Genomic DNA, 18,314 nt, shown 5'->3' with positions numbered 1-18,314 from the left:
ACCAATTTTACAATCAGCAGGCTTCACTTCCTGCCGGCGGCCCTATTGTTGGAGTTCTTCAAATTTCATCCTCATTTGACTCCATCCGTGTGTTTTTGTGCTTATTTTGAATCTGAAAAGAAGTGGATTATCAGAAAAATTTAGCATTTCCTAAATGGAACATTCACTAATAGCGGTTAAGTTTGCAGACTGTGTAAAGAAACTAAACTAAACTACTTTTTCTGGCATGTTTTTTGACGATTTGGACCAACAAAATGCAAACTAAAGCTGTAAAAATGTCAGTTTTCTGGGTTAAAGGAACCTAAAACAGACAGTTTGTTGGATATGCAAAACAGACAGAGATGAGCATTAAAATCGGATGTTTAAACCTCTGTGTGTTGTGTTCAGGGGCTCATCAGGTTAAAAATAAAACAGGATTTTGCATAATATCCTGTAAATATGAATTGATTTTTTTCACTTAAGAGAAAACACATCAATTAGAGGTCAACCTAAAGGTCATTGGTGGTTTTTAATTAGTTTAACGAGAGAGATGCTTTTTGTTTAGTTTTATTCATGCTTGTGCTGCTTTCTAAACACCCTTTTCTCCCAAACAGCTCAATTTTAATGCCTGTCCAGCTAATGATTTTAATAACAAGCTTTTGACTTTACAAACTGTAGCATAGCGTAGCAAACATAACTTTGCACAGCTTATCGTAGCATGGCACATCTTTTGAATTGCATCATATTGTAGCACAGCTTAGCTTATTGTAGCATAGCATAGTTTAGCATAGCTTAGCTTATTGCAGTGTAGTGTATCTTAGCTTTTCTTATTTTATCTTGTTGTAGCATAGCACAGTTTAGCATAGCATATTTTAGCATAGCATATCTTATCGTATCATATCATATCGTAGCATAGCGTATCTTATCACATCATAGTATAGCATATCTTATCTTATTGTAATGTAGCATAGCATATCTTATCTTATTGTAATGTAGCATAGCATATCTTATCTTATTGTAATGTAGCATAGCATATTTTATTGTAATGTAGCATAGCATAGCATATCTTACTGTGATGTATCTTATTGCACTGTAGCATGGCATATCTTATCTTATTGTAACATAGTGTAGCATAGTGTATCTTATCATAGCTTATCTAACTGTAGCTTTGCTTATTGTAGTGTAGCACATCTTATCATACCGTATTGCATCATAATATACACATCAGATCCTATTGTAATGTAGCATAGCATAGCATATTTTATCACATCGTAGCATCGCTTAGCTAATTGTAGCATAGCATAGCTTAGCTTATTGTAGCGCAACATATCTTAGTTTATCTTAATCTTACTGTAGCATAATATAGCTTAGCATAGCAAAGCTTAGTGTAACATAGGGTAGCGTATCTAATGTTATCGTATCATAGTGTAATCTTATCGTATTGTAGCATAGCATATCTTATTCTCTACGCTATGCTATAATTTATGAAGTCAAAAGCCACTAGAAATGAGCTGTTTGGGAGAAATGTGTGTTTAAAAAGCAGCACAAGCACAAATAAAACTAATCAAAAAGCATCTCTTTCACTTGTTAAAGTAATTATAAGAAAATTCATTTAACAAAAAACATCAAGTTTGACCTTTAATCTGAGTGTTTTCTCTTAAGTCAAAAAATCAATTCATATTTAAAGAATATTATGTAGAATCCTGTTTTGTTTTTAATCTGACGAGGTTTAAATATCAGATTTTAACAAGCTCATCTCTGTTTGTTTTGTATCTCCAACAAAATGTCAATTTTAGGTTCCTTTCACCAAGAAAACTGACATTTGTGCAGTTTTGTTTTGATGATAATGACTAATTCTACACTTTGTTGATCCAAATCACAAAAAAATGTTTAAAAAAAAAAGGATTTCTCTTAGAGAACTGAACTTTTGACTTTGTAAATCCTCATACACATTACATGATGATAACTAATGTGCGTTTTGGGTTGCAGGCGATTTTCATTGACATTTTTTAAAGCAGATTTCCGTGTAATTTTCGTCTTTTCCTCCCCCGCTGAGCGCTTCGACACCCACAGCAGGAAGCCTGAACTCTTTGTCGTTTACTAGGTCTTTCATTCCCTGTTGTGCTTATTGTGTCCCGATGCCCTCCAGCTTCATACGGCAGCAGACGAGCAAAACGACGCTCTGTCCTTGCAGTCGTTACGCCGGCATTTAGGCCTCCGCTTGGCAGGTAAATCACACCACTCGGCTTCGACTTTGCCGGGTTAAAGATTGTTTCTCAGGCAGATTTATTGAGCGGCAGGCGCACTATAAATATGCAATAATGAAACTTATGAAATATTTATTGACCATCTTCTTCCTCCGTCTTCAGGTGGTATGAGCTCCTCTTCGGAGTAAGACTTCACCGTAATGACGGAGAGTTTCTGTTCAAATAGAGGATTTTAGCTGCGCTTCTATTTACATCAATCAGCCTAAGCATTCGGAGGAGTCCCAGGCTGCGGGGCATTTATTGCTCGCCAACATGCCTCCATGCTCTGTCATATTTAGGTCATGGCAAGTCAATTATACAGTCATATGTGCTCAGTCTTTAACCATGCAACACGGTGCAGACATGTTGTCTGTGCATGTGTTGTTGTTTGCACTTCTGCTGTTTTGAAATGCTTCAGGGGAACTTCAGAGCAGTAAATTTGGTGAGGTTTTAGCACCTTAATGGCTTTTTATTGTTTCCTCTGCATTGCGGCATGCTGGATTTGAACCTTAATGATGTAATAATAATAATTTTTCATTTAGGTAAAATCTCAAAGTGTTACATTAAAGATATAAAACAGATAAAAACAAAACAATCATGTAATAAGAACAGAGCAATCAGATAAAATAAAAATAGAATGGAGATACATAACTGTATCATAGCATGGCATATCTTACCTTATTGTAGCATAGTGTAGCATAGCATATCTGATGTTATCATAGCATAGCTTAACATAGCATAGCTTAGTGTAGCATGGCATAGCATAGCATATCTAGTCTTATTGTAATATAGTGTGGCATATCTTATCATATCATAGCATAGCATATCTTATTGTAATGTAGTGTGGCATAGCATATCTTATCATAGCATAGCTTAGTGTAGCATAGCTTAGTGTAATGTGTCATATCATAGCATATCTTGTGTTATTGCATAGTATCCTAGCATATCTTAGCTTATTGTAATGTAGTGTATCTTATCATAGCGTAGCTTAGTGTAGCATATCTTAATGTAGCTTAGCATAGTGTATCTAATCTTATTGTTTCAAATCATAGCGTATCTTAATGCATCGTAGCATAGCATATCTTATTGTAACGTAGTGAATCATAGCATATCTTATCTTATTGTATCATATTGTAGCATGAGCTTACTGTAGTGTAGCATAGCTTAACTTTTTGTAGCATATCATAGCGTAACATAGCTTATCATAGCATAGTGTATCATATCATATCGTAGCATAGCATGTCTTATCTTATTGTAATGTAACGTAGCATAGCGCATCTTATCTTACTCTCTACGCTACGCTATGCTATGCTATGCTATGCTACAATTTATGAAGTCAAAAACTTCTTATTGAAATCATTAGCAGGTCAGCCATTAGGAAGTGAGCTGTTTGGGAGAAAAGTGTGTTTAAAAAGCAGCACAAGCACAAATAAAACAAATCAAAAAGCATCGCTTGCATTTGTTAAACTAATTAAAATGAAGGTTGTTTGCACCTCTGCTGTTCTGAAAAGGCTTCAGGGGAACTTCAGAGCAGTAAAGTTGGTGAGGTTTTAGCAGCTTAATGGCTTTTTATTGTTTCGTCTGCATTGCGGCACCCTGGATTTGAGCCGTAATGACGACCGCGGGGGCCAAAGTGGTGATTTTAGGCTTTTCGGCTCTAATTCCAGGTTGTTGGAACCACTGCTGGGTAAACTGTGCAGGGCAAGCAGACCTTTTTATTCACAATCACTAAATTGCGGTGGAACACAACAGGGCGATTACTGTAAACACACGGAGACGGGGCATAATGGAACCTTCTTCACCGTCCGAATGAGTGGTATGACGTCAATCTGGCTGACTGAAGACCAAAGTGAAGGCCAAGAGGCACCAAAATGAACAGGAAGTGGAGACAGAAGCAGTACAGACCTGTCAGAGCAACAGCAGCACAGATAAGAGTCTGCTGATGTTTGTGGGTCAAAGAACTCACAAAGTCACTGACGGCAAACATCTCACACTAAATATTTAAACATAATTTGGATGGATGTCATGTGTCTACATCTTGGTGTCTAAAAACGGCAACATTTCCTGCTATCGAATTAATGTTTGAAAGTAGTGTTGCTGTAAAGTTCCTGTAATGTGACATACTAAAGGTGGAACATTTTGCCTTTCTGTTGAGGGAACACATTGTACAACGTTCTTCTGTAAAATGTTTCCACATTAAGGATGTTCTTGATGCAACATTCAAAAAATGTTTTCTGGATGTCATCGAGACCTCCAACGACAGAACGTTCTTTATAAGACATTCCTGCACTATGTTCTGGCGATGTTTTGGAGATGTTGATGAGGTAACACAGAATTTCTAAACGTTCCCACAATGTTCCATGATGTCACATGATACGACGGGAAGAACGTGATTTTGCTTCACTAAGTCGAAGTTTAGTCATTTTTTGGCGCATTTTTGCCATTTGAGACAAAATTTTAGCAATTTTTTTGACAAGTATCAAGTAGTTTTGGGAGATTTCAAGACATTTTTGGTCAGTTTTTCTTCATTTTCACAAAATTTCGTCACATTTTGGACCATTTTTTGGTCACTTTGGACAATTTTTACATTTTTAAAAATTGTAAACAAATTTTGAGTCATTTTTGACAAGTTTCAAGTCATTTTCGGACAATTTTCAAGACATTTTAGGTAAACTTGTTCCCACTTTCAACATTTTCTGACATATTTTGGATCTTTTTGAGTAGGTTTGGACATTTATTTATTTATTCGACAAATCATGAAGTTTTTTTTCCCATTTCTGACAAATTCAGGGTCATTTTTTAAAAGCTTTTGCCATTTTAGCAGTCTTAAGTCACTTTAGATCAATTTTAATTTTAAGGCCTTTTTGTTCAACCTCTTAGCATTTTGAGTTATTTTGGAACATTTTTGAATAATTTTGGACAAACTTTTAAGAAATTTGTTTTTCCTTGACAAATTTCAAGCCATTTTTTGCATTTTTTATTGTTGCAATTTTAGAAAATCTTGAGGTTTTTTTCCATTTTTGTAAAGTTTCAAGTCATTTTTGGCATGTTTTTGCCATTTTGGACACATTTTGAGTAATTGTGAACAACTTTCAAGTCATTTCAAACAAGTTTTAATTCATTCAAATTTCAAATCATTTTGCACAGATTTCAAGACATTTTGACCAATGTTTTGTCAGTTTCAACAAATTTTGAGTAATTTTGGCTAAATTAATCCTTTTACAACCAGAAGACAGATTTAAAACTTTTAATTAAACCCTCAGATCAGAATAAACTATCAACCATAAAACCCAGTAAACCTCTTCAAAACTCAGCTTTTTTTAAATCAGGACTATTAGAGCGGACTCCTGCAGGGAAGCTGGCGGCGGATGAGAAGGAAATGAAGGTCGAGTTTTAGGATTAAAAAGCGAACGTCCTTGTGTTATCCGGATGTCTTTTCCTCTGGTCGTACCCGTGAGATGTCCTGTCGTTTTAACGCCTCATTTCTCCACCATCCACAGCCTTGGGTTTCCTTCACTCATCTTCTCATTTAGCTCCCCAGAGTGGCTGCTCTTGATGACATTGACAGTTTCTGTAACGTCTTATTTCATGTCAGACTGTAGTGAAACGCCTCGGAGGCCTCGGTCTGTTAGTAATTCCTGACTGATTCACAGGAGCTAAGAGCAGAAACGGTAAAACGTCGGTCCATTTTTCTTCCATATGGCAGGTTGGGTTTCTAAGTGTTGGGACGTCATTTAACTGGAGGTTTTCATCCATTCAGTGACAAATCACACCGTCGGAGCTCAAATGGATGTTCAACAGCGGTGGAGCGACCGTCTCGTCCGCCGTAATGGCTTTGTTTCATCGTTCCGGGTTCCACGGATGAACGGCGCTCATTTGGCAGCTCTTTTAACACTCTTCTTTTTGTTTTTGTACGAGACGAGGCGCCACATGGGAGCAACAGCTTGTGTAAACAGAAATCTTAAGCGAAACCACCCACCGTTAAACAGCCGACGGCCTCGTTCGCTGTCACGTTCCAACCGTCTACAGCGATGCACCAGAAAAGCACTTTTCTCCATAAAAAATAGAAAAATCTGCCGGGAGCTCTCTGGTGTAGATTTCTTTAACAGACGAGATGCTGAAAACAATTTGGAGTGTGGATATGTGTCAGCTGTTTAAACAGAAACGCCTCAGAATGTGTGATTTTTGAAGATTTTTGAAGAAGACTGAGATTTCATTTTCATGTTGGTAGATGATGTAGATTTCCTGCACTGCAATAATCAGTTCAGGGAAAACGCATAGATGCAAGATAAACATTGTAATTTGTTGATTTAGATCAGAGTTTTAAAGCTTTAAACCTTACTTTGATGACTTTTGTTGGTCATTTTGGTCACATTGTTGTCATTCCAAGCAAGTTTCAACTCCCTTTGGATAATTTTTGAGTTATGTTAGACAATTTCTTTTCACCTTGGACACGTTTTTGAATCATTTTCAACAAATTTTCTGTCATTTTGGCCATGTTTTGTAGCTTCAATCTTGTTTCAATGCATTTTTGGACCATTTTTAAGTTACAATAGACAATGTTTTGCCAAGTTGGACAAGCTTTTGAATTATTTTCAACAAGTTTTCTGTATTTGGACAAATGTAGATTATTTTGGACAAATTCTGAGTCACATTGAACAAGTTTTAAGTCATTTTTTGACACATCTTTGCCATTTAAGACACGATCTAAATCAAGTAAGACAAATTTTGAGTAACTGTAAACAAATATCTAGTAATTTTTGACAAAATTCATTCTGGACAAGCTGGAATATTTTTGTCATTTCATACAAGTTCCAACTCATTTTGGAACATTTTTGAGTTCCATAGATGTGTGGATTTCCAGCACTGCAATAATCAATTCAGGGAAAATGCAGAATGGTAAGACAAAGATTTTACTTTATTGATTTAGATCAGAATTTTCAAGCTTTAAACATTGTTTTAATGACTTTTGTTGGTGACTTTGGTCAACTTTTTGTAATTCCAAACAAGGTTCAACTCCCTTTGGATAATTTTTGAGTTATTTTGGGCAATTTTTTGTCCCCTTTGACATGTTTTTAAATCATTTTCGACAAATTTTCTGTCTTTATGGCCAGGTTTTTGTAATTTCAGACATGTTTCAACTCATTTTGGACTATTTCTGAGTTAGGTTGGACAATGTTTTATCACCTTGGACAAGTTTTTTAAATCATCTTCAACCAATTTTCTAAATTTGGACAAACTTTAGGTCATTTTGGACAACTTTTGAGTCATGCTGGACAATTTTGGCCAAGTTTTTGTACTTTCAAACAAGTTTTAACTCATTTTTAAGTTATGTTGGACAATGTTTTGTCACCTTGGACAAGATTTTGAATTATTTTCAACAAGTTTTAAATATTTGGACAAACTTATATTATTTTGGACAAATTTTGAGTCATGTAGGACAAGTTTGAAGTCATTTTTTTGTACATCTTTGCCATTTAAGACCAGATTTAAGTCAATTTTGAGCAATTGCGAACAGATTTCAAGTCATTGTGAACAAGTTTTGGGACATTTTTGTAATTTTTTTTGTCATTTCACACAAGTTTCAACTGCTTTTGGACCATTTTTGCGTTACAATGGACAATTTTTTGTCACCTTGGATATGTTTCTGAATAATTTTCAACAAGTTTTCTATATTTGAACAAACTGATTATTTTGGACAAATTTTGAGTCACGTCGGACAAGTTTTAAGTCTTTTTTTTTGCATGTTGTTACCATTTTAGACAAGATTTGAGTCAAGTAGGACAAATTTTGAGCAATTGCGATCAAATTTCAAGTCATTTTTACCATATTTCAAATAATTTTGGACAGAGTTTAAGGCATTTTTGTTCTTGTCATTCCAAACATTGATTCAGTCATTTTGGACAAGTTTTGGTATATTTTTGTCATTCTGGTCAGGTTTTTGCCATTTCCAACAAGTTTCAACTCATTTTGAACCATTTTTGAGTCACGTAGATGATGTGGATTTCCTGCACTGCAATAATCGATTCAGGGAAAATGCATAGTGGTAAAATAAAGATTGTAATTTATTGATTTAGATCTTTGTAGCTTTGAACATTCTTTTGATGGCATAAATCTCAGTCTCTACTCAGCGTGTGGGTTATGATGCACAGTTTAGCAGGTAATCGTATCTGATCAGATGATTTAGTGCTTTAATTACGTTCTTCACAGACGCTGTGTTTATGTTCATTGACTTTATACGCTGTCGCTTCCTGCTTCATTTTATGCTGCTGTGGAATCACCGTGTTCATTCTCTTTCACTCAGTTTATGAGACAGTCAGAATCGCAGAGAATAAAAGGTTTGTGGTCAAAGTGTAATTTCTGTGTGTTTGTTACTGGAAATGAGACAAAAAAAACACAAAAATATAAATTATCTTTAACAACTCAGGACAGATGCTGGTATCATGGTATGTCGACATAAACTGTCTTTTCCATTTTATTCTGACTTCACAGGATGCCTGAATACAGTTTCAGTGCCATAAAATTCAATATTCTCTGTCTTTTTAATGGAATTGAACCCACAAACAGTTATTTTTACTGATGTACACCAGAACCTGGGGAAAGTATTCATGTTAAATTGTCAGGAAGCCGTCCGGCTCCTGACTGGTTTTTGTTTCCTGCCTCTGGCTGGATGCTTTTGCAGCTCCTGCCTGGTTTTTGTTTCCCTGTCTCCCTCTCTCGCTCCCAGCTGATCGCCTGCTGCAGGACAGCTAATTGTACTATGAGACTCAGCTGTGGAGCAATCAGCAAACACGATTCACCTGCCTTCCCTTTCAGTTTAAATATCCTCTGCTCCTCTCTTTGTGTGTGGGAGCGTCACAGTTCAGACCGTCGCATACACGGTTCCCTCTCTCGCCTTCTGGTTTCCCCCCAACTTTGGATTTTTGAAGATTTGTTTCCCCCTGGATCCTGCAGTTTTTGGACTTTGTTAGTTTTTCTCTTGTGGACTCATTCCCTTTAAGACTCGGTGTTTTTTGGACTTGCCAAGTTATTTCCTCCCTTTTGGAGAGGATTATTCACTGTAGTGAGTACGTTTCCCTTGTGTTGTTGTTCTGCTATTTTGAGCTCTGGATTTTGGTTAAATAAACCCAAATTTTCACCACTTACTCCTGTTACCTGCCTGTTGGTTTCTGCGCCTGGGTTCCTCCTCCACCATTCCTGACATAAATACAGGTAAAAGCCAGAAAATTAGAATATTTTCATAAACTTGATTTATTTCCGTAATTGCGAACAAAAGGTATAACTTTTACATTATATGTAATCATTGCACGCAGACTGATGCACTTCAAATGTTTATTTAATTTTGATGATCATAGGTGGCAACAAATGAAAATCCGACATTCCGTGGGTCAGAAAATTAGAATATTACCTGAGGCCAATACAAAAACAGGATTTGTAGAAATGTTGGCCAACTGAAAAGTATGAACGTGAAAAATATGAGCATGTACAGTACTCAATACTTGGTTGGAGCTCCTTTTGCCTCAATGACTGCATTAATGCGGCGTGGCATGGAGTCGATCAGTTTCTGGCACTGCTCAGGTGTTATGAGAGCCCAGGTTGCTTTGATAGTGGCCTTCAGCTCTTCTGCATTTTTGGGTCTGGCATTCTGCATCTTCCTCTTAACAATACCCCACAGATTTTCGATGGGGCTAAGGTCGGGCGAGTTGGCTGGCCAATTGAGTACAGAAATATCATGGTCCTTAAACCAGGCACTGGTAGATTTGGCACTGTGTGCAGGCGCCAAGTCCTGTTGGAACATAAAATCCCCACCTCCATAAAGCAGGTCAGCAGCAGGAAGCATGAAGTGCTCTAAAACTTGCTGGTAGACGGCTGCGTTGACCTTGGATCTCAGGAAACAGAGTGGACCGACACCAGCAGATGACATGGCACCCCAAACCATCACTGATGGTGGAAACTTCACACTAGACTTCAGGCAACGTGGATCCTGTGCCTCTCCTGTCCTCCTCCAGACTCTGGGACCTCGATTTCCAAAGGCAATGCAAAATTTGCTTTCATCAGAAAACATAACTTTGGACCACTCAGCTGCAGTCCAGCTCTTTTTTTCCTTAGCCCAGGTGAGACGCTTTGCGCGCTGTTTCTTGTTCAAAAGAGGCTTGACACGAGGTATGCGGCAGTTGAAACCCATGTCTTTCATGCGTCTCTTGGTGGTGGATTTTGAAGCACTGACTCCTGCAGCAGTCCAGTCCTTGTGAATCTCCCCCACATTTTTGAATGGGTTTTTTTTCACAATCTTCACCAGGGCGCGGTGATCCCTGTCGCTTGTACACTTTTTCCTACCACAGTTTTTCCTACCCTTTGCCTCTCCATTAATGTGTTTGGACACAGAGCTTTGAGAACAGCCAACCTTTTCAGCAATAACCTTTTGAGTCTTGCCCTCCTTGTGCAATGTGTCAATGGTTGCCTTTTGGACAGCTGTCAAATCTGAAGTCTTCCCCATGTTTGTGTAAGCTTCAGAACTGGACTGAGAGACCATTTAAAGCCCTTTGCAGGTGTTTTGAGTTAATCAGCTGGTTAGTGGGTGGCACCAGGTGTCTTCAAACTTGACCCATTTCACAATATTCTAATTTTCTGACCCACGGAATGTCGGATTTTCATTTGTTGCCACCTATGATCATCAAAATTAAATAAATAAACATTTGAAGTGCATCAGTCTGCGTGCAATGATTACATATAATGTAAAAGTTATACCTTTTGTTCGCAATTACGGAAATAAATCAAGTTTATGAAAATATTCTAATTTTCTGGCTTTTACCTGTACAGTGGGTCCCTACATATCGACAGAAAAACACTGAATTGTAGACACTTTTGCAGATTTAGAAAAAAAGAAAAACTGAAATATCACACAGCCAAAAGGATTCGGACCCTTTGCTCAGTGATTAGTAGAAGCACCTCTTTTGAGCTCATACAGCCACGAGTCTTCTTGGGAACAATGCAACAACTTTTTCACACCTGGATTTGGATCCTCTGCCATTCTTCCTTGCAGATCATCTCCAGTTCTGTCAGGTTGGTTGGTCAACGTTGGTGGATAAACATTTCCAGGTCTCTCCAGAGATGCTGGGTTGTTCAAGAACAGTCACGGAGCTGTTCTAAAGCCACTTCTTTACTATTTTAGTTGTGTGTTTCAGGCCATTGTCTTGTTGAAAGGTGAACCTATGGATCAGTCCAGAGCCCTAGAGATAGTCAGAGTTGCGACACTCCTGCTCTGGCAGCGGGGCGGTCACGTGGTTCATGTAAACCTGAAGAGTTCCAAACAGGCAGCGCTGTCATTTCCTTCTATGGGACTGAGAGCGGCGATTTCACGGTAAAAAAGGAATAAAATCACACCTCCAAGTACTTGTTTGATTATTAATTCATTGGAGTATGTATGTAAATGTCAGTTTTACATTTTGAGCCGTAAGGTGACATATTAAAGACACTTTTGGGGTTTGGGAGGGAATGTTTCACATTCGTGTTAGCATGGAAAATCGACTTTTACACAGAAATGTAAGATGATTGAAGATGTTAATTTTTGCCCAGCTGGATTATTGTATTTCCAGACAATGTCTATATTTCTCTGATTCACTTACCCGTAGTCTGGGAGTTATTGAAAAGCAGAGTAACAACAGTCCATTCAGCAGATAGTGTCCAGCCACTTCTGATGAGGCAGGAGTTGACTCACTATAACCATTTTAAGACATACACAAAATATATATTCAAGAATAACAACTCATTATGCTTTGATGAATGAAATAGTATGTTTTATTGACAATGGGAGAAACAATGAGGGTCTTCGTGTCTTCAGTGAGGGCTCTCGGGATACTGGTGGATAGATAGATACGATAGATATTAATAAATATATTTGTTAAATACTTACAAGTATAAGTTTATGCATTATAAAGGGTCTCATATAAAGGACGTAGTCTTGACAATTAAAAAGAGGTAGCGATGTAGCTAGGTAGCTTTCAAAGAAGAGCTAACAAGCACAAGGCAATGCCTGAAAGTCGGTCATCTGCCAATATTCACAAATACAGATAAATGTATGCACCACAAAGGGCTTCTGATATAATATAAAGACGTTAAAATTAAAAAGAGGTAGCCACTCATCAACAATTAATCCATCAGTATATCCCTGGAGATAACTTCACAGCTAACAGCAGAGTCGAGCTGAAAAAAGTAGCAGAAATTCCGTCGTCTACCAAGATAAAAATATATAAAATTACGCTGCGCAAATACAAATAAAGCTCAGCATATGCATCATAAAGAGCCTCTGATAAAATATAGGCAGTTGACAATTCAAAAGAGGTAGGCATTTCATCAACTTACCTCCACATATACTCAACGACCTGCAGTGCAAATGAACGGTGGATATCACTGTCGAAGCGGTGCTTGGAACTAAACAAGCCTCCACAACCCGGAAGTAGACCGAAAGAAAGCGTACAACGGCACCCTATGGGAGTGTCGCAACTCTTACTATCTATAGGGCTCTGGATCAGTCTAGACAAGTTTTGGAATTTTTTTTGTCATTTTGGTCAGGTTTTTGCCTACTCTAGAAAAGGTATCTTCCAGGATAGCTCTACTCGGCCGCATTCATCTTTCATTCAGTTGCAACCAGTCATCCCGTCCCTGCAGCTGAAAAACACCCTCACACCACGATGCTGCTACCGACTTTATGACTTTTAGCCAACTATTCGTTACATTTAGTTAACTATTCATTATATAATCGTTATCTATTACATTTTGACCTACCGTTTGTGTCACGGTTTTAGGAGACAGGACCCGAGCAGAGAACCACAATACCAAGGCAGGGATGGATGTAAAGGAGTTTATTGCAGGGAAAAGGGGAGATGGAGATGGTGAGAGGAGCCGGGGTGCGTGTGGGAGGATGATGGCAGAGTGAGTCCGAGTCAGGGGCTCCGGAGCTTGGGATCGGCGGTCACAGTTGGTTCTGGGGGGAACCAGAGTGCGGCGGTTTGTGGTGGATGGATCCCTGGCGGCCGGAGGCAGGTGGAGGACGAAGAGCCGGTGGGGGAGGCGGACGTAGGAGGCGTGGAGACGCCAGGCGCTGACGATCCAGGAGCGTCGCGATGATAGATGGCCCGGGAGGTGTCTGACGGCTCCGAAGCCTCGGGGGAGACGCAGAGGAGGGAAGCCGAAGGTAGGAGTGGAGCCGGTGGGGGCCAGGAGATGAGCCGGAGCAGGGGGCTGACAGGCGAGTCCGGGAACGCAGGTGGGGAAGTCGAACAGGGGATCTAGGAGGGAAAACTCAGTGCCGGAGGGGTCCAAAGGGGAACCCAGGGGAAACACGGCGGAAGAGGATGGGAAGCCGACCTGGGGGTCCGGAGGGGGAACTTGGTGCCGGAGGGGTCCAGGAGGGGAGTCGGGGAGGACACGGCGGGAGGGAATCCGGACAGCTGGATCTAGGCGAGGCAGAAGAGATAGACACGTTAAATGCGGTTTAAACAGAGAGCATCAAAGGCTAGAGAGTAACTGGCTGGGAAGTTGAGTTCAACAATTTGGCAGGGTGTAGAAAGATCATCCATCCATTCTCTATACACCACTTTATCCTCACTAGGGTCGCGGGGGGTGCTGGAGCCTATCCCAGCTGACTCGGGCGAAGGCAGGGGACACCCTGGACAGGTTGCCAATCTGTCGCAGGGCTACATACACAGATGAACAATCACACCTACGGGCAATTTAGAGTACTCAATTAACCTCAGCATGTTTTTGAACTGTGGGAGGAAGCCGGAGTGCCCGGAGGAAACCCACGCATGCACAGGGAGAACATGCAAACTCCATGCAGAAAGATCCCAGGCCCACCCCGGGATTCGAACCAGGGATCTTCTTGCTGCAAGGCGAAAGTGCTAACCACTATAGCACTGAGCAGCCCGTAGAAGGATCAGCTGGTCTTTATTGCAGAGGTGTAATCAGTTGTACAAGCCACAGCTGTGTGGATGCCGAGGAGGTGGCTAATCACCTGAGTGGAGGCAGCCGTGTGGCTGCAGCGCTGAGAAGAGAGGGAAAGAGAGAGAGAGGAGCAAAGGAGGGAGAGAGGAACATAAGAGGGAGAGAGGAGCAAAAGAGGAAGAGAAAGGGGGAGACAGATGGGAAAAGGGGAATTGGGGATGCCAGGTGGGACGGGGAGAGGAGGAGGCCCTGACAGTTTGCTATGTTTAGCTAGCTATTAGTCACTTTTAGCTAACTATTTATTGCTATTAGCCAGCTGTTTCCTAGTTTAACTAACAATTTATTAATATTAGCCAACTGGTTGCTAGTTTGCCTTCGCCCGAGTCAGCTGGGATAGGCTCCAGCATCCCCCACGACCCTAATGAGGATAAAGCGGTGTATAGAGGATGGATGGATGGATGGTTGCTAGTTTAGCTAACTATTTATTACTAGTACCCAGCTATTTGCTAATTTAGCTAACAATTTATTACTATTAGCCAACTGCTTCCTAGTTTAACTAACAATTTGCTAGTTTAGCTAACAATTTATTACTATTAGCCAACTGTTTGCTAGTTTAGCTAACAATTTATTACTATTAGCCAACTGTTGCTAACTTAGCTAACTATTTATTACTATTAACTATTATGTCTAGGTAACTATTAACTACATAGTCAGTTATCTATTTGGCCAACAATTTTTTATGTTTAGCTAGCTATTTATCACTATTAGCCAAGTTTGCTAGTTTTAGCTAACTATTTATTACTATTAGCCAACTGTTTGCTGGCTTAGGTATTAGCTAACATTTGGACCTTCCATTTGCTTTGTTTAACTCACTATTTGTTACATGTATCAAACTATTTATTACTATTAGCCAACCGTTTGCCAGTTTAGCTAACTATTTTTTAATATTAGCCAACTGTTTGCTAGTTTAGCTAACATTTATGACTTTGGTCAACAATTTGTTATATTTAGCCAAATATTTTTTACTATTAGCCAATTGTTTGGTACTTTTAGCTAACTATTTATTACATTTAGCAAACTACTTATTACTATTAGCGATCTGTTTGCTAGTTTAGCAAACTATTTATGAATTTTAACCAACATTTTATTATTGCCACCACCATGCTTCACTGTAGGGATTGTATTGGGCAGGTGATGAGCAGTGCCTGGTTTCTCCACATGTACCGCTTAGAATTAACACCAAAAAGTTCCATCTTGGTCTCATCAGACCAGAGAAACTCATTTCTCATAGTCTGGGAGTTCTTCATGTGTTTTTTGGTAAGCTCCATATGGGCTTTCATGTGTCTTGCACTGAGGAGAAGCTTCCGTTGGATCTCTCTGCCATAAAGCCCCGATTGGTGGAGGTCTGCATCTATAGGATGATCAGAAGAAACGGACAGCACCTGAGTTAAATATAAAAGTGTCACAGCAAAGAGTCTGAATACTCTCTGGCCATGCGAAGTTTCAGTTTTTCTTTTTTAATAAATCTGCAAAAATATCTACAATTCTGTGTTTTTCGGTAAATATTGGGTCCTACGTGTACGTCACTGAGGAAAACAATAAATTAAATGATTTTAGCAAATGGCAGCAAAGAACGATGAAGAACTTTAGGGAGTCTGAATACTTTTAACAACCACTGTATCTGTCAGTGTGAAAAAAAGTGTGAAATACTTTTCTGCACCAAAAACCTAAACAGACAAAAAAGTTAAAATGTGTTTGAAACGACATCATCAGCATCTGTAACTTAGAAAAAAGACCATCTGCATGCTGATTATTGTCCATTGTGCTCTAAAACAGAAAAGATGCCTCCTGGTTTTGTTTGCAGCACAGCTCCATTCCACACGGTACTATTGTTTTGTTTTTTCTCCTTTGGACAGTGTTGAAAGAGGTTTTCTTGTTCTATAGTCAGAAGTTTACTGAAGGCCAACAATGAAACTGAGCCAGGTTCCTTCCGTCCTCTGTTCTCCTGCCTCCCTTTTCATCCAGACCCAGCATGAAGCTCCAGGATCGGACGCCCTTTTCCAGGATCGAGTCCAGGTTTGGTCACCGTCGTCCTGAAGTCTGAGCCAAAACTTCCTCCAGGAATCGAATCGTGTCACATTCATGTGGTGAAATCTCTTCCAGTTGACCTTGTCTGGGTCTCATAAGGAGCCAGAACCGTCCACAAAACTGTACGTCCCCTCTAAAATCAGTTCCCTTTCAAAATAAGAGTCCATCCACAATGCCCACAGTTTAGTTTGTTAAGTTTGGTTCTTCTTAATTCACCAATCAGAGGCTTTAGGAGAGATAAATAAGCTAATATGTCTTTGCATCTTTGTGGTCATTTGCTGTCTACAACAAGTTCTGTCCTTTACCAAGATTAAACAACAAACCTTGAACACTTAATTTCATTTGAATGTAATCACAGTGATTAAAAATGAAAATGCTTTGAAGAAGTTCTTTGAATAATTTTGGACAGATTTTCTTCTACCTTTTGAGTAATCACGAACAAATTTCAAATAATTTTTAAGACGTTTCAAGTCATTAAGACATTTTTGGTCAATTTTTCACTGTTTTTAGAAAATTTTGAGTTATCTTGAACTATTTTTGAGTAAATTTGGAAAATTTGGAAAATCTTTTGAACAAATTTTAAGTAATTGTGACAAATATTGAGTAATTTCTGACAAGTTTTTTTTTTGACAATTTAACATTTTAAATGTTTTTTATTTCCCCATTTTTGACAAGTTCCAAGTCATTTTTGACCAACTTTTTGTCATTTTCATCACATTCTGAGTCATTTTAGTGAGTTTTTGTCATTTCAAACAAATTTTCAACTGATTTTGGGCCATTTTTGAGGACCTGTACAGCACTTTGGTTGGCAGTGTTGTTTTTAAAGTGCTTTAGAAATAAAGTTGGATTGGAAGTTTGGACATTTTTGTCACCTTGGACACGCTTTGAATCATTTATTTAACACGTTTTCTCATTTTGGATGAACTTTAGGTCATTTTGGACAAATCTTTGACAAGTGTCAAGTGATTTCTATCTAGTCTGCAGTTTTTAACAAATAGATAGATTAAACCTTTATTAATCCCACAGCGCGGAAATTTACGAAAGCCACCACCCCAGATGGGACTCAAACCCACAATCCCTGGCTTAGGAGGCCAGGGCCTTATCCATTAGGCCACTGGGGCTATCAAGTGAGTTAGACAAGCTTTCTTTCAATTCTGACAGGTTTTAAATTATTTTCTTGTGTGTCTTAGCCATTTTGCACAAAATTTTAATCTATTTGGACAAATTTAGAGTAATTGTGAACAAATTTAAAGTCAATTTTAACAAGTTTCAAGTCATTGTGGACAAGACAATTTTAGACAACTTTTTGTCATTTTCAACAAATTTTGAGTTATTCTGGATCATTTTTGAGTGAGTTTCGACAATTTTATTTGTCACTTTGTACACGTTTTTAAATCATTTTGGACAAACTACATAACTGTTAACACATTTTGTGTATTAGTTGACTTCAAGTTTCAGATTTTTTCTGACAGATTTGTATCGTTTTTTTTAACCATTTCGGACATAATTTGGTAATTTTTGACACATTTTGAATAATTGTTTCAAGTTTCAAGTCATTTTGAGCCATTTTTAAGCTTTGAATCATGAAAACAGCTTTTAGTTTGAAGAAACCACAGTGAAACCCCATGAAGACGATGCAGAAAACAGTCACAGTGTTCTAATGATCATCTCCAAAGCTGTATGTTTGCTTGTAGGTTTGTTTCCGCCGGCCTACAAAGCCAACAACATCAACATGCACAGAACAAAGCAGTTTAATGCATCCATCCAGACCAACCCTGTGTGTCTGCTGAGCACTGTTTCCAAACTAATCTGTATATGGCGGACACCTCCTCTCCCCTCCTTCATACTGATGCGCTGTATTGATTTCCCGACCGGCCAGATTTCCTTCTCTTCCCAGGCAGCGAGCATCATGAGGAGTCAGTTAATGGTGCGTTACTAACTCCGGCTCAGTCATCCTTTACATGCTGCTCTCACAAGAACCCCTTCACCCCGAATATCCATCACTGCCGGACTGTATAGTAGCGTCAGGCTCCGCTCATAACATATTTATGAATGTGG

General features: G+C 38.9%; 1 protein-coding gene and 1 non-coding gene across 2 annotated transcripts; both read right to left on the bottom strand.

Annotated features, from left to right (window-relative positions):
* Positions 1-12,851: 12,851 nt before the first annotated feature.
* On the bottom strand, positions 12,852-16,914 carry LOC127530654 (uncharacterized). Its single transcript, XM_051937936.1, has 3 exons — positions 15,310-16,914; positions 13,011-13,681; positions 12,852-12,893 (listed from the first exon to the last, which is right to left on the bottom strand). The coding sequence occupies exons 1-3, from the start codon at positions 15,329-15,331 to the stop codon at positions 12,852-12,854; spliced, it is 735 nt and encodes a 244-aa protein (XP_051793896.1). The 5' UTR covers positions 15,332-16,914.
* Positions 16,915-17,304: 390 nt separating this feature from the next.
* trnar-ccu (transfer RNA arginine (anticodon CCU)) lies at positions 17,305-17,377 on the bottom strand. Its single transcript has one exon. It is a non-coding gene; the product is annotated as a tRNA-Arg (tRNA).
* Positions 17,378-18,314: the final 937 nt, after the last annotated feature.

This window comes from Acanthochromis polyacanthus, chromosome 17 (genome assembly GCF_021347895.1).
Source record: "Acanthochromis polyacanthus isolate Apoly-LR-REF ecotype Palm Island chromosome 17, KAUST_Apoly_ChrSc, whole genome shotgun sequence".
NCBI classification, from domain to species: domain Eukaryota; kingdom Metazoa; phylum Chordata; class Actinopteri; family Pomacentridae; genus Acanthochromis; species Acanthochromis polyacanthus.
The sequence above is the reverse complement of the archived record's forward strand: the minus strand, read 5'-3'. Positions and strand labels throughout refer to the sequence as shown.